Here is a 20,491-nt window from a genome sequence, read left to right as displayed (position 1 = left end):
GCTAAATCTGACGTAAGAATTGCATCAGTCTTATTGCCAGATAAATAGATCAATGGATACAGGTAAGACAATGCTTGATTGAAGTAATAGAGGTAAGGTGCAATCGGGACCAGCTTAACAGTGGTTGGTATTGCAAGATGTACAGCTGTTGTTATGGGGAGGATTAAAAGGAGATTGCTCATACCATGCAAAGTTGTTTGTTTGTTCTTCTTTCTGGCATGGAAGTACTTTTTGAGAAAAGGCGCTGATGCATTATTTTAATTACAATCCTCTGTAATGATTTCTTTTTTCTGCCACTGTTTCTGTTTAATTTGAAAGATACTTGAAGAATTACATTGCAGAAAGAAGAAATGATCTTTGCTACAATATTGGATGTCGATATGCTTGATACTACTTTGCATTGGATGTTAACATGCTCGATATTGTAATAATCTGGAGAGGCTACTGTATGTACACAGAGAAGAAGAAAAATGTATGGCATTTCAATCCTTAAGTATTGCAACCTCAGTTAGAATATTTTCATTTATTTGGCATCGTTTATAGAATGCCCAGCAATGTGAAAATCGTGCAAGGCCACAGCTGTACTTTCTTACCAAACTTGAGAGTGAAGAAGTTTGATATCATTCAGGCGGTACAGGAAAATGCCAATAACTTTGCTTGTGTGTATTCTTGATTTTCTCCCTTAACTTTTATTTGTATTTGAAGTGATTATATAGAGACTGATGAATAAATTCTTGAAGTGATTATTCCTTACTTATACATAATGCACAAATGGGTAATAAATCAACAAAATTCTCAAGTAATTCCTCCCCAAACTTAGATTAGTCGACAGCTCAAGAATTGTTATAGGTCTGTACATCACAGAGAAGACAACTGTATCGGATAAAATCGCTAACGTAGTAATATTTTTACACGTATATAAATTATCTGATATAGCATTTACATTGAGCAAAACTCAATAATAGGATAAATAAGTTTGTAAATCACCTACTTGGTACATTATTTGGTATGCGTACTTAGAATAATTTAAAACTCTACGTACGTGTTCCTCAGTATTATTCCCGCCAAAAGTTTGTGTTAGTTGAGTATTTCTTTAGCAGGAAAAGGAACGCATCCGACTCAACAACCACCCAAAGACCAAAGCAACCGTCCACTCTGTTTCCCTTCCAAACTCCGCAAGCTCGCTGCCACGAAACTTTTTTTCCCAATCTCAAATCCTCTGATGATGACCATGGCGAATCGACCAACCAACTCGAAGACAGCAGCCTTTGCTTCCATTCTTTCCATCCACCCGTCGATTTCGACCGCTCAACCCTCTCTCCCTTCTCACACTACAAAGAACCCTAACCCCGAGATGCTTACGATCAAGAGGAATAGGGATCGGTGGCGGAGGAGGAGTCATCTAGGTTTTTGGAGAGAGGAAGGATGATGGAGTCCGGTGTACCTCTCTGCAATAGCTGCGGTGAGCCCGTGGGGTTCTCCTCTCCCTCGAGCGGTGATGTCTTCGTCGCTTGCCATGGCTGCAACTACCCTATTTGTAGGACGTGCCTCGATGAGGAGATTAAGGAGGGCCGTGGAAGCTGTTTAGGGTGTGGGGAGCCTTATCTGCAAGCCTCTGGTCTGATCTCTTTCTCAATCTCGATCTTGGCATCATATCTGATATATACGTTCCTTTTGCTTATTTTAAGGCCTTTTCCGGAAAATATATTTGTAGATACCAGATCGATGATGCCAAGAATCTAGTTTAGTTGTTCATGGATTTTTCTGTCAATTTATTTTCTGATAGAATAATACGACTACTGTTTGTAACTAACCTAAGTCATCAAACTGATTGCTCTTCTAGGGCATTGTTTTGTTCTCATTTACTCGGATAGCATTAACAATCTGCACTCTTCGATATGTTTGGTACACAACTGAGCAATTATAGTCAGCAATAACTGGAAATGCTATTTATGCACGTTCAGTTATGTCGTGACTCGTGATTGATAATTTAATATGTGCACCTTTTGAAGAACCTTTGTTGGCCTTCATCTATTTTGTCATAATATCATGTGCTAGATCTCATTCATCACATCTAGGATGTTTTAAAATCAGTCATAACTTAAGTGTCATAAGTCGGCAACATGAGGTTATTATGATCAGATGATTCTCTTAATTACAAAATGGAAGGCTCTGTATGCATGAAAAAGGTGTTAGCATTCAGTTAATGTGTTGACCTTGTAAGATGTGGAGAAAGCCAAGCATTTGATACTGTAAATGGCCTTTCACAATTCCATGTAAATAATCCCCGTAACTACCAATGGTTTAGTATTGTTCTTACGAATTTCAGCATTTTGCATGATTGCAAAAAGATAATTCCTGTAAAACTACCAATGGTTTAGTATTGCTCATAGAAATTTCAGCATTTTGCCTTATACTTTTAATGACGGTAGACATTATCTGCAGAAATGGCAAGTAATTCTTACAATAATGCAGTCACAGAATTGCAAATGGAAACCCATCTTGATGATCACCAGGTGACATATCTTATTACTGTCTGATAAGTTTTGTCTTATTTTGTATTATGGACAAGCACTCTACACTTTTTGGCATTGATAAGTTACTAGAATAGTCATTCACTCATTCTTGAATCTCTCAAGAATTAATTGAATTATCGCTGTTATTTTTAACATGCGCAGGACAATGGTGGTCATGCTAGAAACTATAGCAGCTTCTCTGCAGTTGATAGTGGTAGGGTTCTTTTTTATAATATACTTCATGCTTTGAAATATGAATTCTTGAATTTGACCGTAGCTTTATGTTCTTTTTGCTTAAAGAGTTACAAAGTGAATCTGGGAACCCCATATGGAAGAACAGAGTTGAGAGTTGGAAGGAGAAGAAGAATGCCAAGAAAGCTGCAAAGAAGTCCGAGAAAGCCCAGATTCCAGTGGAACAGAAGATGGAAGACAAAGAGTAAGGACATAATGATTTCAAAGGAATTGACAATATTTTGAATTATGTCCTTGCTGAAGTTTTTTTCGGATACATCTATTGTCCAATATTGCTTGACCTTCGATAATCACATGGGCTATATTTGTGTTTTCTATCTCATTTTCAAGCTCTTTTTTTAATCAGGCATGATGTCTTACTTAATATGAAAGGTATAAAATCATTTTATTTAAGGACTGCCAATTTAAATATCTTTGTGTAACTTTAGAGTATATTGAGATCTTGACTTCATTTATTTCTAGCACTACTACTTCAGTACCTGACTATCTTAAATTTTGAAGTGAATGAAAAGTGGGTGTGAACCCATTAGAAGAGGCCAATATACTTCAATATACAAAACATGTACTAGGGCATTTGATGATAGATTATTGATATCCTTTAACCATGAGAAACGAATTTTTCCCTCTGTTTAGTAAAGGAGCTGGATTTTGTACGGACTAGTTGGCAAAGTTTCAGATTTTCAATATCCTGATCAGTGATTAAGTTAGAGGTTATTAGTTTACTGGTCTCTTGTCATCTTATTATAAAAAAAAGAAAGAAATTGGTGCTTGAAGAATTAGTCTCCTTGTTGACACTCATTTATGTCTAACTGTCTATGTCTTTCTTCCATCTTTTAAAGCTGTATTTCTCTGTTGTCGTGTCATACTGATTTTTTGATATCTTATGTTTAAACCTAGTCTGTTTCCACAGAATTAACTGTACCTCTGTATGACATTCTATGCAGGTCTTCAGAAGTTTGGCAACCACTTTCGGAGATCATTCCTATCTCACCTAATAAGCTCACACCTTATAGGGCTGTGATCATAATGAGATTGATAATTCTTGGGCTATTCTTTCATTATAGAGTTACAACTCCTGTTGATAGTGCTTATGGTCTATGGCTGACATCAGTCATATGTGAGATCTGGTTTGCAGTGTCATGGGTGTTGGATCAATTTCCTAAATGGTCACCTATTAATAGGGAGACATATATTGACAGACTATCCGCAAGGTACCCATTTGAAGCTGCTGGAAGTATAGTGGCTCACTTAATTATTTACTTTGTTGTTTGCTCTACATAAATTACACAACGATGGTTCTCTGCTTTCCAGATATGAGAAAGGGCGTGAAGATTGTCAGCTTGCTGCTGTGGACTTCTTTGTTAGTACAGTGGATCCACTAAAAGAACCACCGCTGATTACTGCTAACACTGTGCTCTCAATTCTTGCTGTGGATTATCCCGTTGACAAGGTTTCTTGCTATGTATCTGATGATGGTTCTGCTATGCTTTCCTTTGAATCTCTCGCGGAAACTGCCGAGTTTGCTAGGAAGTGGGTCCCATTTTGTAAGAAGTATTCAATTGAACCAAGAGCTCCGGAGTTTTACTTTTCACAGAAGATTGACTACTTGAAGGACAAAGTACAACCATCTTTTGTCAAGGAGCGCAGATCTATGAAGGTGTGAATGTTTGTGCAAGTGAAGGCTTTGTTTCAGGATTCTTGAATTAGCATTTTTAGCTATTGCAAATTTTCTTATATTTAAATTGCTTTATGTGTTCCCGGAGTTGAACAATGGTAGATGCACAATCCCCTTACAGTTGCATATTTTTGCAGAGAGACTATGAAGAGTATAAAGTCAGGATAAATGCATTAGTTGCCAAGGCTCAAAAGACACCAGAGGAGGGCTGGATTATGCAAGATGGAACTCCATGGCCAGGGAATAATTCCCGTGACCACCCTGGCATGATTCAGGTTTGTTACTTGCTTTTTTCCGGATCCATCATTTCTGAATTTCTCATATTGCATTTTCTCGAGTTCTAGGACATGGGTTTATGGTTGCTATCTTAGTGTTCATGGTAAGCCTTTGAACAGGCAAGAGTTGTTTGCGTCTTTGTACACTGTCATTTGTTCTTTATTTGGTAGTATTCACAAACTGTAACATTTTGATCTTCATATTCATTGGCCTGCTGGAGCAGTGTAGACAACTCAAAATCTATTCAATGTGCTGCTAGTTCTTAGAACTATTTAAATTGATATCTAGATCTTAACCAACTGCTTCAAGAACTAAAGATTCAAGTTCTACATGTCGGTTTGTTTTCAAAATAAACTTATAGGTTTAAAATTTTGGAATAGTTATTCTAGCAGTGTTGTCACATTGAAATCTTCTTATTTGTAAGACAGCTTACTGGGTATAAATGTGCAATATTACTGTTTGTTAATGGGTAAGGTGCATCAAGATTCAAGAGAGTCTTATATATACAGGATTCGATTGTGAACTTACTCTTTGCAGGTCTTTCTTGGTAATACTGGTGCTCACGACATAGAAGGAAATGAACTTCCACGGCTAGTCTATGTTTCAAGGGAAAAAAGACCTGGGTATCAGCACCATAAGAAGGCAGGAGCCATGAATGCACTGGTAAACATAATAATCATTCCATGGGAAATTATTGATTATTCACTTCTGGTGAGTATTATTTACATTATTATAATGTCCAACTTATTTAATCTTGCAGGTTAGAGTATCTGCAATTCTTACAAATGCTCCATATCTTCTTAATCTTGATTGTGATCACTACATCAACAATAGTAAAGCAGTTCGTGAAGCAATGTGTTTCATGATGGATCCAGAAGTTGGTAGAGACGTCTGTTATGTTCAGTTTCCTCAGAGGTTTGATGGTATAGATCGCAGTGACCGATATGCTAATAGAAACACTGTCTTCTTTGACGTAAGCATGAAAACAGTGTCCTCTGACTTTCAAGCTTATTAATCTTCCTTTACTTTTGAGCTTACACTTAATGGTATGCAGGTGAACATGAAAGGGCTTGACGGCATCCAAGGGCCTGTTTATGTGGGAACTGGTTGTGTTTTTAATAGACAAGCACTTTATGGATATGGACCACCATCTTTGCCAACCCTTCCGAAGTCTTCATTTTGTTCACTGTGCTGCGGTTGTTGTTGCTGCTGTCGTTCCAAGAAAGTTCCAAAAGATGAGACTGAACTGTGCCGTGACTCGAGACGTGAAGATCTGAATGCTGCCATATATAATTTACGAGAAATTGATAGTAAGCATGCTTAACATGACTGAGCTTTTGATCGTGTGTTGCCCAAGTGTCACTGACGATTGGTTATGTCTGCAGATTATGATGAATATGGGAGGTCTTTACTGATCTCGCAGATGAGTTTTGAGAAGACTTTTGGGTTGTCCTCAGTATTTATTGAATCTACTCTAATGGAAAATGGAGGAGCCCCTGAGTCTGCAAACCCGTCGACCCTAATCAAAGAGGCAATTCATGTAATTAGCTGTGGATACGAGGAGAAAACAGACTGGGGAAAAGAGGTGGACTCTTATGCCTTTTGTATTTAACTGAGATAATTCTAAGTTGCTTGTTTATTATGTTTTCATTAGATCTATCACATTTTAAGTTGCTGAAATTTGCTGTATCTATTATATACCCTAAACGAACAGTTTCTTCTGGAAATCCCGCCATATGATTCTTATTTCTGTTTCTTTCAGGTTGGCTGGATATATGGATCTGTTACTGAAGACATATTGACCGGATTTAAGATGCACTGTCGTGGGTGGAGATCAATATACTGCATGCCAACAAGGCCTGCTTTTAAAGGATCAGCACCCATCAACCTTTCTGATCGTTTGCATCAAGTTCTTCGCTGGGCTTTAGGTTCTGTTGAAATATTTTTTAGCCGACATTGTCCCCTTTGGTATGGCTTTGGCGGTGGGCGTCTCAAGTGGCTTCAGAGATTGGCTTACACAAACACAATTGTTTATCCATTTACTTCGCTCCCTCTCGTTGCCTACTGTACCTTACCTGCTATTTGCCTGCTGACTGGAAAATTTATCATTCCAACGGTAATTCACCCTTCTTCATTCTTCATGTTCTTGTGATACAAATTCTTGTTGACTATCACTTTATCAATTACTTTTTTTATTTTTCTATTCTTGCATCTTCTCAGCTTTCCAACATTGCAAGTGTCTGGTTCCTGGGGCTTTTCCTCTCCATCATCTTGACGAGCGTTCTTGAGTTGCGGTGGAGCGGCGTGGGCATTGAGGACTGGTGGAGGAATGAGCAGTTCTGGGTGATCGGAGGCGTCTCTGCACATCTCTTTGCTGTCTTCCAGGGAATTCTAAAGATGTTGGCAGGCTTTGACACCAACTTCACTGTAACTGCAAAAGCTTCCGATGATGGGGATTTTGGTGAACTCTATATTTTCAAGTGGACCACTGTTTTGATTCCACCAACAACTCTTCTCGTTGTCAATCTAGTAGGTGTAGTTGCTGGGTTTTCCGATGCATTGAACAGCGGTTATGAATCTTGGGGGCCTCTTTTTGGGAAGGTGTTCTTTGCAATGTGGGTGATACTTCATCTGTATCCATTCCTCAAAGGTCTCATGGGAAGGCAGAACCGGACTCCTACCATCGTCGTCCTCTGGTCAGTGCTACTTGCCTCGGTCTTTTCTCTTCTTTGGGTGAAGATCGATCCATTCTTGAGCAGCTCAGATAGTACTGTATCGCAAGGCTGCATTTCTATCGATTGTTGAGCTTCAATTCAAACTTCAAAGTGCAGTGACTTTTAGTCAACACCAGGTAACATCTGAATAGTAGAAAAAGAATTGTTTCTTGGTGCCCGTACATCATTAGGAATTGTGAACGTTGTGCAAGAAGGAAGATATTGTTTTTACATGGCGTGAAATTTTTGTGTTATAACTTGTGATGTAAGTTACTGCTGCTAAGCTTACCTACATATATTCAAATGAAGGAATTCAATATTAAGTTGTCATATATTTCCGTGTCCAGATAGTCTTTTTTTATTATTAAAAGAGCTGGGTATCCAGCTAATTACACCATGCTGTTGCTGTGCGATAGCCCAGAAGTCTAAAATAAAATAAAATAAAAGGTTAATTATATCATGACCCCTCAATTGTCACTGTATATTATTTTCACTCCCTCAAGAAATAAAAAATAGTAGATGCATCCTCTAACTATTTAAATATATCACTAATCTCTTCCATTAATATTTTATTAAAAATTATGATAAAAATAATCTTCAAAATTTGACCAAATATTAGATAGATAAAAATGCTCCTTTTTTTTCATATGCTTCTATCTTTTTCTTTTAATAATATTTAGGGCGATTTCTCTAAATATTAAGCTTTAAACAGATTCCTTAATTTTCTTCCGTCTAATCAGTTAGTCAAAATTTTAATATATTTACTTACAGAATTTCTAATGGAGAGGTCTTGGTTACACAATTAGATAATTGGTAGGGTATATATTTGGTTATACACTTTGATAATTTAAGGAATATATATGTCCACTTCTAGTGATACAGAAAGATAATTTCTTTTAGAAAAAGAAACAGAGTGACAATTAAGGGGGCGGCAAACTATAACTACCTCAACAAGATGCTAAGGGGGTCCATTGAAATACAATTTGAACCTCTCTGGAAACACCAAAAATCATCGAATCTGCCAAAGTTAGCCAACCAAGAGTTACCAGCACATTCTCGTTAATAGGAGCAGGATCACACTGCCAGCTATTCGAACGCCATATGGAGGAATGAGGAGCCTGGTAGAAACCTATTGGCCACCAAAGTTACACTATTACGTTCCTTCCAAATTGCCAAAATCCAGCGGCAATCACAGCCTTATTCTTTGCACAAAAAGGACTGTTAATACCACTAAACCAAAGCATCCAACTAACACCAAAACTACAGAGTGACATCTTCATCTTATTGTTGCTCTTCAATAATTGAAACTTCTTTTTGGCGTTGCATGTGTTTCTCTGGCACTTACGGAAGCTGCCCCTGGGGTTTTTCTGACATCAGCCCTGGACGGTGGTACTTGTAACAGGCCGAGCTGGTTGATCTCCTGTAGGGCCGAGCAACGCATCTTTGAGCCACGCCGGAACGGATTCGATCGGATCAACGTCGCTCCCCTCCTGTCCGGGCGGGCGTTGTCTATAATCCCAGGCCCAACGATGGCCCCGAGTACCCTCATTAGCCTTTAACTTTCGCTTTCTTTTACTTCACTTTGCATTCTTGATGATAGCATTTTTGTGGCCTTTATACTCGTGCAATGCAACTCATCTTTCTCCACGTTTTGCATGTCTACCAGTGTCTATTGCATTCTCAAACTTGTTGGTATTTGGGTGTACTTGCTCTGTCTTTTTTTTTTTTTTTTTCCTCCGGCCAACCAGCTAAGTTCTTGGTTGGAAGTAATCTGAAGCTATGGGAAGAGGGAAAGGCCGATATCCATTGAAAAAGTTGTACTGAGATACCCATTGGCGTAAATGGGAAAGTAAATCTAGACCTAAAACAACTGTAAAACAAATAAAGAGATCACAAAACAAAGCAAGAGGATATAAGCTCGAACTTAGAGATGCCATCCAATATACATTGGGAAGCTAATAAAATATATCCGTGCCATAGTTGATAAGTTGGTAGAAATACAAGTATAAAACTCGTCACAAAATTTCATCCCATCCTCAGTAGCTCCCAAGAGTAAATGTCACCAACAAACATTCCAAATGTAAACAGTCGCAATGAATAAATTCACCTTAATTTACTATCCCAATCTCACTCTTGCCTTCTCAGAGTTTAAAGAATCGATCTAAATCCAAGCATAAAGTTGTAACTCTAATCTATGCCACTAATCCCACATTGGATCATCCACACACCTTGGAGAGGCAAACGAGGAATAATACCAAGAAGACCAAGCAAGACAATCCAATGGCCACTCCGAGCACTAGCTTGCTAGGCCCATGGTGGCCTTGACCACCATTTCCACTGTCGTCTCCTCCATCGTTTCCGTCGTCCTCCGAATAATCCGAGGAGTCCGAACGAGTCGACAGGTCGGGCGGCGGCGAGACCGGATGTCCGTGCCTGTCACACGGCGCAATCCCAAGCTTGAGCTTTGAGGAAAGCAAGGTGTGGTTGTAACAGAGGTTACTATTACCTCCCACCTTGAAGACCTGAAGCCGAGCAATGAAGGATGCATTGAACGGAACCACCCCTTGGAAGTTATTGTTCTCCAAATTGAGCACCTTGAGCCGCTTCATCTCGGAGAAGAACTTGGGTATGCTTCCATTGAACTGGTTAAAGCTCAGATCGAGGTGGACAAGCTCGGACAGCTCCGAAACCGAAGTGGGTATCTGCCCGGACAGCGAGTTGTTGGATAAAGTCGCGTTCTTGAGGGAAGCCAAGTCCCCAATCGAGTCAGGGACGACTCCGGAGAGCTTATTCGAGCAAAGATTTATGCTTTCGAGAGAGCCCAAGACGCTAATCGAACTGGGTATCGGTCCCGTGAGGTGATTGGAGGAGAAATCGATGTGTGTCAGTTCGAGGGAATGCCAATGGTGCGGGACCAAGCCGGAGAGGTTGGCATTGGAGATGGTGAGCGAGGTGAGGTTACGCATTTGAGAGACTATAACGATGGGTTGGGTGGCGACGACGGGGACGCCGACGACGGAGAGGAAGGTGAGGTTGCGGAGGCGGGCGAGCCAGACGCCGGAGACGCGGCGGAGGGAGCCGGCGGTGGAGAAGGAGGAGAGGAGGGGGAGGAGGAAAGGGAGGTGCTTCGGGGGAGTAATGGGGCAGTTGAGGAAGGAGAGGGAGTGAAGGGAGGAGGAGAGGGAGCGGAGGGCGGTGGGGGAGAGGTCGAGGTCGGGGGAGCAGTTGGCGAGGAGGAGGGAAGTGACGTGGCGGAAGGGGGAGGAGGCATCGCACGTGACGGTGGAGTTAGAGGAGGAGCAAGGGTCACGGTGGGAGACGGGAAGGCCTATAGATTGGAGGGCGGTGAGTTGGCGTGGGTCGAGGGTGGAAGAGGAGGAGGAGGGCGACGAGGTTATTGGGCCAGGCTCGCGGGCCCGGGGAGAGGAGGTTGGGCTTGGAGATGGAGGAATGGGATGGTCATGGATGGCGGTGGAAGTGACATGGATGGACGAGAGGAGGAGGAGGAGGAGGAGGAGAGAGAGGGTGGTTTTGGGATCCATGGATGGAGGTTTCAGTGAGGCAGGGAGAGGAGCAGGGGTCTTCTGGGACTGGGAGGGAGTTGAAAATAGTGGGATTTCCGAGGTTTGTGTTTGATAGTGGAGCTTTTTTAGGCTTTTAGCTTTATAGCATGGCAGAGGATGGTGTGCACCTTTGGTCGGAGGAATTTCCTACATCCGGCGGGCTCGGCATTCGGCAAGACATGATTGGCGATGCTTCAGTTCACGAGTTCAGAAACGCTATAAATGGCCGTGGCATTAGCCGTTTGAGAGTATCAATCAGACACGTGCACGGCACCTGATTTTTCTTCCGCTATTATATTTATTACCTACGTCCGATCTTGTTACTTTAAAATTAGGAATTTTCTCCTTTGGGGTTTAGATTGCTTCTTCCTCTGGCAATAGAGTAAGCAGTCATCGGCAAATAATGGTGGGCAGCATCATGAGCCTCTCTTAATTTGCCCCTTCTTTTTCGTCCTCTTACAACGAAGCTAATGGATTCAATGCCTGGGGCCCAATTGTGATATTCTAGATTTCTAGTCTGCTAAGGAAACATTATCAAATCTTAAAAAAAGGTATATCAAAGAGTCTTACTGTTAAGTATTAAAACTAAAGCACATCTAGCCAATAGCTACAATCCAAAGGTACATTCAGAACGGTGACTCTTAAACTTTTGGCAACTTTAATTACACTGCAGTGCGTGACAACCTCCTAAGTTCATAAATTGCAGTAGGTATTATATTAATTTCTCCGGCCTCCAGCTCTTACTTCATTGCAAGCAAAATATAATTCAAATTATTCCGACTTGAAATAGGGGCAAGCTTCTCTATTGGAGGAGAGGCATGGGCCCTTGAGAAGCCCCCCGCCCCAATAGCTCTCCTCCGGGGTCGTAGTAGATCTCAACCTCCTCTGCCTTTAATTGCTCGTCTACCTGCATATAAATGAAAATTTAGTTAAACTTTGTTACTAGCTTGTTACTAAAACATAATCTATATTTATTTATAGCTACGAAAGAATATAAAGATTGGTAACGAAAGAAATTTGTACCTTAAGGATAGTAATTTCGTAGAACTCAACCAACTCTCCCGTAGCTTCATGCCCTTTAAACGTACCTTCCATGTGATCCCAATGCCAGAATTTGAACGTGATCACCGGCGGTCCGGAGTAGACGTTGACCGCCTCCCATTCAAATCCCCGAGGGAACGCCGACCGGAACACGTCGTGCGATGACTCGAAACTCTCGGCATCGGCGTCGTAGCCACGTAGCTCCGGCGGCAGGGAGCTCTGGAGCAGCGCGTTGTAGCTCCCCAAAGTCAACGCCTCCTCCCCGGTCAATCCCTTCCTCCCGTTGACCGAGTACCTGAACTTTGCCTGGTTGAAGGACTTCAAATCTCCGATGCGGGTCTTGTGGGAGAGCTCCATCTCCCACTCCCACGTCTTGATGGCGTTCTGCACCATCTCTTCTAGAGACCCTTTCGGCCATTCCTAAAAATGGATATCTCGGCTCTCACACCACGCACGTAATTAAAGCTAGATAGCTATGAAAGTAGTGTTACCTTGCTTCGCTCTGATTCGAAGAGACGGTTGACAACGTGGTAGGTGGGAGGAGAGCCGTGCCTCCACTGGGTGTTTGCCTCTCCCTCTCCAACCAAGTGAGATCTGTACTCGTGTCCCATTATTGAATCCATTGTGATAAGAAGACTACTTATGCGATGCATGCATGCGAAGATCATAAATAGAGATGCATGAGTTATTTGTAGATCGATCAGTATTGGATATATATTGCATCTGCCTCAGTTCCCATTTTGCATGATGCAGCGCTGCAGAGCAGTCTTCTTTTGGGCTTACGCAAGTAATGGAACTCGGATAGTTTGTCTCCTAAACGGAGACGGTCGCTGCTTGGGCAGTATGATGTGAGCTATTTCGAGCAATTTGGGGAGAGCTTGACACGTTCTAATACATATCACCAGATCACGGCACAAAGTTTTGGTCCTATTCCATCCTTATAATCGTACTGGGCCAAGGGGCTAAATCTTCTCCGTACTCCTGGGCCGGGGAAGAGGACGTCCTCGACGAGCACAGGTGCACAGTAAGTCAAGGAAGCAAAGCAAAGCCAAGAAGTTGGGCCGGCCTTCTTTATTTTATTTTATTTTATTTTTAATAAAGTCCGAAGATTAAATATAGGTCTGTTAAAATATAAATAATCTCTAAATAAGACGACACTTAAGTTTTACTAAATTTTATTTAACATACTAAATCATTCGTATGCTTCGTTGAATGTCAAATTGTTTCTTCATGCTACCACACTGATGAGCTATTAACGGTTAAACTAAACTGCTAAATAATTTTTTTTAAATAATTATTTAAAGTTAGATTTAATTCTACTCGTAACAGTAAAGAGTACCCACTGACTTTATATATAAAAGTTAATTTACGAGGTTATGTGAAGAAGTGAGACACGTGTGCTAGATCTACAGTTCCCAATAAACGTAGCGGGATCTTATCGGACTTCCCCGAAAGACTTTATTAATAACTCGCCGGTCTTTTGCGACCGCTAGTAATTACGTCTTGTTCACGCATAAGACCGTCGCTTTCGTTGATGCCGGTGAGCCCGCATAGAATTTCCTATGTGCCTTTCCGATGCACTAAGAAGCTAGAAGACGGTTCTATCCCAACTACGGACGAAGGGGAGTCAAAGTAACCATACGAACGATGTGTACTCTCGAGAAGCGCGGCCGCGTCTTCGTCCTCACCCTCACAGGCGACGGTGAGCACCGCCTTGACGCTGATCTCATCTCCTCCCTCCGATCCGCCCTCGCCACCGTCCGCTCCTCCCCCTCCTCGTCCGCCAAAGGAGGCGGCGGCGCCGCCCTCGTCACAGTCGCCGAGGGCCGCTTCTTCTCCAATGGCTTCGATCTCGCCTGGGCCAACGCCGCAGGATCCCTCTCCGCTGCACGCGCGCGTCTCGGATCCCTAGTCGCGCTCTTCGCCCCCGTCGTCGCCGACTTCTTCTCCCTTCCCATGCCGACAATCGCCGCCGTCACCGGCCACGCCGCCGCTGCGGGGCTCCTCCTCGCCCTCTCCCATGATTACGTGCTCATGAGAGGCGATCGAGGTGTCCTCTACATGAGCGAGCTCAACCTAGGGCTCACCTTCCCGCCCTACTTCATGGCGGTGATGCGGGAAAAGATCACCTATCCGAGGGCGCTGCGCGACGTGGCGTTGCGGGCGAGCAAGATCGCGGCGAAGGAAGCAAAGGAGAGGGGGATCGTTGATCGGGTTTGCGGCGGAGCCGCCGAGACAGCGGAGGAGGCGATGAGGCTTGGGGAGGAACTCGCGGCGAAGAATTGGGACGGAGGGGTGTACGCGTCGATCCGGATGTCGACTTTTCCAGAAATTTGTAGGGCAGTGGGGTTAGTCGAGGAGAGCGATGAGCAGAAGCAGAACAAGGTCGTGTCTAAGCTTTGAGACTAAGAATGGTTAGTGATCGGGATCTCCATCTGCTTCTAAAATGATTGTTTCCTTGTTTTTGTTTTTGAGATATCTTTAAACTTTGCAAATTATTCTGCCTTAATTAGAGAACAAATATGAATTATCCTCCTTTCTCTTTTTCTCTTTTTTTAATTCTCGCGTTTGTTAATCTAATGCTGTTCCTAGGAATTTCTTTCAATAATTCCAGAATTTTTTTCGGAGTGTTGGAATTCATTTGTGCTACTAGACGCATACTTTACTCTTTGATTTACTCACATTGCGATTGAATTCTACTGCAATATATTAAACCTTGAACTAGATAGAGTTAGAGGCTGGAAAAGGATTCACATTGCCGAACCACTTGGCTGTTAATGTGTTGTGTTGTGTTGTGTTGTGCTGTTGTTGTTGAACTGGAAGTTGTCGTACCATTTACAGATTTACTCTTGCCAATTTGATTAGACAAATTAAAGATGAAAAAGACTTGATTACACCTAATTCTGCAAGGAATATTTGATTTATTTCGTACTATTTAGGACTTATCTGAACTGAATGTTGACCAAAAAAGAAAAGCTTTTCTTATACTCTGTTGTCTTATTTTCCTTTGCTCACAAATTGGCACCAATTTTTAATGGGTTTATTATTAGATTGTTAACTGGTCATTTAAATCTAACAAATTCTTCTGAAGTTTTCTCATTTTTTTATTACATCTAGGATCTAGTCAACCTCGTGTTATTGCGAGAAAATTTTGGATGATGACTATTAATTTATTATATTTATGGATATATCATAATATCTATTTGCAATAATTTAAACTTTTGCTTCAAACATCAGTTTTGTTTGTATATTAATTTCATGATAATTCCATCCAACGGAAGAATTCGCAAAGGTACACCATTATGGCCAGTGAGTTTGTTCGTCACCAATAAGAGACTTACTGATTTAGGTCATGAATGCACCTGTCGGTCTAAATCATTTAACTAGCTCTGCGTAAATTTTAGAGCTCAATATGTGATAGTGTATATCTGTCTAAATCTCCATGACTAATATGATCCGCTGGTTCCTAATATATGGTTATTCTTCTCCTTGGAATACTGCTTTTTACCTGATAGGTTATGTTATCAGCAGCACACAAGGAAATCTTTTTTGTAGCAAATAGCTTCGACCACTACTTAATGCTTTGTTCTGCAAGCAGCAGACTCTAGGTACATTAAGCAGATGTTTGCATTCACCAGAAGGTGCCATAAGGTTATTCAAGAGCTTTGTTCTTCTAAATATTTCATTAGTAGATGTTGATTGGGGAGTGCTCCTGTTCTGATGATAAATAAGGTTGCCATCCTGTAGACACGGAGTGAGAGCTTGAAGCAGCTTCTTGTTTCGTAGTGTCTGATGTTTATTGGAGTGTTTATGATGCATCCCAGAGGGATCGTGTCTCTCCACTGTACCTAACATACACTTGCTATACAAAGTTTCAAGAATTAAGATGAAATTTATCTTATAAATGTAATATTTCGTTCTTTCCATGTTCAATAACTGTGAACTTTCTTTCATATGCAGAGTACTTCTTGCATGCCAAGACAGTCCCCCTTCAGCAAAGAGGAAGGTAACTACTGTCTTTGAATCCTTCCGAGATAGTTCCATATTGTTGTCTTATTCACAAGTCCCAATCTATCCCCAGCTGATAAATAGATTAAATATGGGAACACTAAATAATGTGGTATCCAGTTGGACATGGCTGCAAAATTTACATCATTAAGGATGTATATTATCTGGTCTTCAAAGTTGGAGATTATTGCGTTTTATTAATTTCCCTCTTGTGAGTGAAAATAATTATCCATGCCTTATGTCTTGTTGGTGAAGTTTATGTAATAACACTTCTCGTGATATTTATAACCAAACACTCATTTATGCTAAACTCTAAACCCTAAACTTTATATTTTGATCAAACCTTATATAAATATAAGGTAATTACATAATAAATTATATATAAAATCTTATCATGGGTGAAGATGTATAATAAAATTATGTATTTTTTTAAGTAAGATTTTTAATACCGCTAACATATTCACAGTTTAGTAACCAATAAATTTTTGTATATATTATTTAAAGTAATTATTTATAATCAAATAACCATATGATAGAAAAGTTATAGATATATCTAATTTATATTTAAGAGATGGATTAAATTATTCTTGAAAAACACGAACCAAAATTATTAGTGTTCCTGGTAATGACCTCTGCCGAAGAATAAAAAAATGCAGCAGCTAGTTTGATTTAGAAGGGGGAAAAACAGAAAAAAGTTTGGGTGGAGCATAAATTCATTGTCGTTTTGGTGGATCTTGAATAGTTGAATGGCACTTACAGAGTTCAAAGACGGCTAAATAAGGGGTAAGGATTATAGCCAACAAATGCAGGATTGATATCTAGAATTTACAAGTAATCAACGAACATTAGACTATCTATGAATACCCCCACAAGGCCACAACACTTGTAATCCACTCAATATATGTTATCATTAATTTTATATGAGATATGTGACAGATTGAAAGAAAGTCATCATGGAACCACACAATAATACTTCCAACGTCCCAATTATAGCTTTCAGTTCACCGCAAGATCACTCATCATATCACAGACAATGTTCCGAATTTGACGTTTCTCCTTCAGATGTATATATTGAGCTGGCTCACATAAAATCATCTTCGAGTTCCTGCAAGGACTTGCTTGCTGATGCAATTTGCTTGTTGGAAGTCATCTTCTCTGAGACCATCAGACCCTTGTAACTTCGTATCTCTGCTTGTCTTTCCTTCTCAAGCCTTTCCATCTCTTCTCGGCGTTTCTGTGGGAAAAGTAGTAGTCCAGGTGAGGTAAGATGTCATTGTGGGAGAAAGAGTCACTCTAAAGTAGTTGAATGATATGCGCAAACTTATATATTACCTACTGTCATAGCAGGGAATTTTTTTTAAGTTTTTAAATTTTACCCACTAATGATTGTTCTAATCTTTAATGTCTGTAAACCTATTTTTCTTTCCAGTGGAAAGCACAAAAACAGTGAGTCAGAAATCTCACCAGAAAGAAAGTTTTCTGACTGATTAAGGAATTAAAACAAAACTTACTTTCTCTCTCAGATGAAGCTTCTTTTCAGCTCTTTCTGCAGCACTTACTGCCTCTCTCTCAGCTGTACAGAGAATAAAACCAACAATACTAAATAAACGACAATCACTTGGGGATAATAAACCTACTTACAAGATTACAGGAGAGTAGTATAATTAGGAACAAATAATATTTTCTTCCAGAGTAACAATTAGGATGAATGGATGATCTTACTAAATGCCCACCTTTATGGTAAATAATTCATCAAGAAGCAGTTGACTTAATTCATAAGAAAATTGAAAAAAAAATTTACTATATAATTTTTCTTTTCCCTTTTCTTTTTTTTTTTGCGGCGCATATACGCTACAACAATCAAACGTATGATGATTATTCTGAAGCAATCAAAAGCAGGGATGTAAAGGTCAGTAGGTAAACACTGGGAAGAAACAGCAAACTCTGAAGCAAGCAATTGTCCTAACAAACACACTAAAAGTGATACATTATTGTGTTACTGACCTGTGGTTTACTACACAGTTAGAAAATATCATCTCGGCAAATACAAGCTCCGGAGCAAGTAGGTACGGCCAAACAAGCAAATAAAATCATTTGACAAAAGTGAAACATTATTTTGATAAGAAAAAAAAGATAGATATGACTTACTTTAGAATCTTACCTTTCAAATCTGGCTTCCTTTCTACTTTCGTCTTATTCAACCTATTGACAATTTCATTAATGCGCTTCTCAACTCTCACAGTGCGTACCTAGAAACAAAAAAGAGTGTTAAATACAATTTCTGAAAAATATCCACAGGAAGGAGCCTAATAGTTGTGGAAGAAGTGTAGAGCAGTATAACCAAATATGGAGACTTGAACAGAATTATTCATGATTTAAGATCTTAAAAAAAAGAAGAATCTTTCGTCATGGTAGCTCCCTTGTATGTATGTCCATGATCATGCTAACTTGAAAAGCTTCTCATACATTACTATAAAATTGTAATAATATGACAGTGAATAATTTGTTAGTGCTAGAAAAACGGCTCCCTGAGGGTCTCAACAAAAAATTAAAAACTGGATTGTTAGATGAAAAATATAACATATTTCTGATCTGTTCAACCAATATTTGGTTATCAATTGTCCATTTTCACCATACATCTTAGATGACAAACAAATGCTATCTTACTTTAAGAAGGGAAATGTCCCAGCACTGGTGATTCTCTTGCTCTGATTGTTTAACCAATCAAAAGGCAGGTCTGAAAAGAGTTTATGTTATTATAACTAATTAAGTACTTATGGCTCCTTCCAACAACATTTGAAAAATGTTTTACAAAATTAGAGATCCAAATGATCAAGAAATGTTAGTTATCACATTAAACTTTTAGAAATAGCCACCAACCATCTTAGAGTTGAGAAAGCCAACTTGCCCAACATCCATTGAAGGGGTCTTCTTCAGATTATACCATGGTGTATAAACAACATCAACATTATTCACCTTATTTCCTGCAAAGAAATCCATGTCACAGAATGAATAAGAGGACCTTTATATACAAGAGCGATTAATACATAGATGAACATAATAAGGTACCACAGTGATGATTCATGAAGGGGTAACAGATAAGAGAAAGAGAATAATCTACTGTTTCCATCTAAATTACATAGACAAATACTAATTGAATAGTTCTTTGGAAGTCTCGAGTGAGCATGATGAAATAACAGTGATTAGGAAGACAACAAAGAAGATTGTGCAAAGAGATATTTGCCCTGAATGGAGTTAGCTTTGACGAGCTGTACACAATCTTCCAGCAAGCCTTCATTTATATCATCTATCGTCTGGCCTTTGTTCAATCTCAAATAAACATGAGCAGAGGACATTTTATCTACATGAAACCTGCAAGAGCAATCAATCCAGTCATTTGGCCCATGCTTTATAAAGCCGTAGAGACACTGAATAGATTCAGCCATATCATGACCTAAAAGAACAAATTCCCTCGTGCAGGTAAATCTCTACATAGAACAAATAATAACAAGTGAATACATCATTCCAAGTACCGGATGCCAGGGCGAAAGTTCTACAAGACGGACAATGCTTTCCAGTATTTGAAGGTGGCCAGCGAAATACTGATTTTTGAAAGAGTATAAAGAAATTCCCAACATTTTTTTTTATCAAAAGTGAAGATTTCTCCTATATAGGTGATCTTGATTGCTATCCCGCCATATTGATCTCAATCTTACAAGCAAAAATGTGCCAAAGGATGAAACTTGAATCCGAAACAGGCAAGCTCAAACTTGTAAGCCCCTGCGAGTTAGAACTACAAAAGAAGAAACTACATTGGCTTTCCTCTTATCCCAACTCAAACTTACACCCTAATGTGCGCCCAATTTTTCACTCCAAGCTCAAAGATACCAACGGAATTTAACCACATGAGAACAGAGACAGTAGTTACCAGATGTCCTCGGGGAATCCGTACTTGATGAGCTCCTCGTTCTCGTGCTTGTCCAATCCCATGAAGATGGTGAAATCCCCAACCTCCGGCCGCGCTTTGAAGTAGAAAACCATCTCCTCTTTCGCTTCCTGGCCTCGAATTCGTGAACCGGGAGTCCGAGACTCAAGGATCGGGCGCCGATTGCGAAAAATTAGGGCTGAGGAGCAGAAAGAATACCTGGGCGGCGCGGATAAAAAAGGGGAGGGAAGAAGGCGGTCTCTCTCTTCTTTCAATTATACGTTTGATTTCGATTTAGTAGCGACGTGGAGACACGGAAGATTACATTAAACTTTGTACGGAATTGGTATTCTTTGGGCCCCACCGGAGATTAGAAAAGTAAGTATCGGTGGCTGATCCGACTGTGCACAGATCTTATCGCTTTGGTCAATGCCTATCCTCCTGATCGTTGACTTCCCAATTTATTTATTTTTTTATCTTTTTTTCTCTAATTTCTTTTGGGTGTGTCAGATCTGATTCGG

The 20,491-nt window shown here is 40.2% G+C and overlaps 5 protein-coding genes across 5 annotated transcripts; 2 read left to right on the top strand and 3 right to left on the bottom strand.

The window, feature by feature from the left end:
* The first annotated feature begins 1,357 nt into the window (after window positions 1–1,357).
* Window positions 1,358–7,765, top strand: LOC140789501 (cellulose synthase A catalytic subunit 4 [UDP-forming]). Its single transcript, XM_073139217.1, has 13 exons — window positions 1,358–1,618; window positions 2,446–2,516; window positions 2,679–2,730; window positions 2,817–2,952; window positions 3,713–3,979; window positions 4,080–4,425; window positions 4,581–4,718; window positions 5,257–5,382; window positions 5,480–5,692; window positions 5,774–6,029; window positions 6,105–6,304; window positions 6,482–6,835; window positions 6,940–7,765. The coding sequence occupies exons 1-13, from the start codon at window positions 1,426–1,428 to the stop codon at window positions 7,522–7,524; spliced, it is 2,937 nt and encodes a 978-aa protein (XP_072995318.1). The 5' UTR covers window positions 1,358–1,425; the 3' UTR covers window positions 7,525–7,765.
* Window positions 7,766–9,376: 1,611 nt separating this feature from the next.
* Window positions 9,377–11,151, bottom strand: LOC140788222 (receptor-like protein 51). The gene has a single exon (XM_073137390.1). The coding sequence runs from the start codon at window positions 10,973–10,975 to the stop codon at window positions 9,650–9,652; it is 1,326 nt and encodes a 441-aa protein (XP_072993491.1). The 5' UTR covers window positions 10,976–11,151; the 3' UTR covers window positions 9,377–9,649.
* A 401-nt stretch (window positions 11,152–11,552) lies between these two features.
* Window positions 11,553–12,862, bottom strand: LOC140789477 (pathogen-related protein-like). Its single transcript, XM_073139191.1, has 3 exons — window positions 12,529–12,862; window positions 12,020–12,457; window positions 11,553–11,903 (listed from the first exon to the last, which is right to left on the bottom strand). Exons 1-3 carry the CDS (start codon window positions 12,703–12,705, stop codon window positions 11,799–11,801), a joined length of 720 nt encoding a protein of 239 aa, XP_072995292.1. The 5' UTR covers window positions 12,706–12,862; the 3' UTR covers window positions 11,553–11,798.
* Window positions 12,863–13,487: 625 nt separating this feature from the next.
* Window positions 13,488–16,246, top strand: LOC140788455 (enoyl-CoA delta isomerase 2, peroxisomal-like). The gene is made up of 2 exons (XM_073137705.1): window positions 13,488–14,451; window positions 15,998–16,246. Exon 1 carries the CDS (start codon window positions 13,685–13,687, stop codon window positions 14,438–14,440), a length of 756 nt encoding a protein of 251 aa, XP_072993806.1. The 5' UTR covers window positions 13,488–13,684; the 3' UTR covers window positions 14,441–14,451; window positions 15,998–16,246.
* Window positions 16,247–16,928: 682 nt separating this feature from the next.
* On the bottom strand, window positions 16,929–20,266 carry LOC140788456 (uncharacterized). The gene is made up of 6 exons (XM_073137706.1): window positions 19,974–20,266; window positions 19,290–19,417; window positions 18,926–19,029; window positions 18,207–18,294; window positions 17,557–17,618; window positions 16,929–17,279 (listed from the first exon to the last, which is right to left on the bottom strand). The coding sequence occupies exons 1-6, from the start codon at window positions 20,084–20,086 to the stop codon at window positions 17,127–17,129; spliced, it is 648 nt and encodes a 215-aa protein (XP_072993807.1). The 5' UTR covers window positions 20,087–20,266; the 3' UTR covers window positions 16,929–17,126.
* Window positions 20,267–20,491: the final 225 nt, after the last annotated feature.

The sequence above is a fragment of the Typha latifolia genome, chromosome 5, assembly GCF_019914945.1.
Source record: "Typha latifolia isolate L0001 chromosome 5, TyphaL0001v2, whole genome shotgun sequence".
In the NCBI taxonomy this organism is placed as follows: domain Eukaryota; kingdom Viridiplantae; phylum Streptophyta; class Magnoliopsida; order Poales; family Typhaceae; genus Typha; species Typha latifolia.
Note: the sequence above shows the minus strand (reverse complement) of the source record. Positions and strands in the feature narration are given on the sequence as shown.

Bases quoted from the DNA above. Each gene is read 5' to 3' on its own strand.
- LOC140789477 (XM_073139191.1), bottom strand. From the start codon at position 12,705: ATGATCTTCGCATGCATGCATCGCATAAGTAGTCTTCTTATCACAATG. The intron at 12,458-12,528 runs GTAACACTACTT...ATCCATTTTTAG, and splicing joins TCGAATCAGAGCGAAGCAAG to GAATGGCCGAAAGGGTCTCT. The intron at 11,904-12,019 runs GTACAAATTTCT...ATTTATATGCAG, and splicing joins ACGAAATTACTATCCTTAAG to GTAGACGAGCAATTAAAGGC.
- LOC140789501 (XM_073139217.1), top strand. From the start codon at position 1,426: ATGATGGAGTCCGGTGTACCTCTCTGCAATAGCTGCGGTGAGCCCGTG. The intron at 3,980-4,079 runs GTACCCATTTGA...TCTGCTTTCCAG, and splicing joins ATTGACAGACTATCCGCAAG to ATATGAGAAAGGGCGTGAAG. The intron at 6,030-6,104 runs GTAAGCATGCTT...TTATGTCTGCAG, and splicing joins TAATTTACGAGAAATTGATA to ATTATGATGAATATGGGAGG.
- LOC140788456 (XM_073137706.1), bottom strand. From the start codon at position 20,086: ATGGTTTTCTACTTCAAAGCGCGGCCGGAGGTTGGGGATTTCACCATC. The intron at 18,295-18,925 runs GTTGGTGGCTAT...TTTTGTTTCTAG, and splicing joins GCTTTCTCAACTCTAAGATG to GTACGCACTGTGAGAGTTGA. The intron at 17,619-18,206 runs GTAAGATTCTAA...TTCTCTGTACAG, and splicing joins AAGGAAGCCAGATTTGAAAG to CTGAGAGAGAGGCAGTAAGT.
- LOC140788222 (XM_073137390.1), bottom strand. From the start codon at position 10,975: ATGGATCCCAAAACCACCCTCTCTCTCCTCCTCCTCCTCCTCCTCCTC.
- LOC140788455 (XM_073137705.1), top strand. From the start codon at position 13,685: ATGTGTACTCTCGAGAAGCGCGGCCGCGTCTTCGTCCTCACCCTCACA.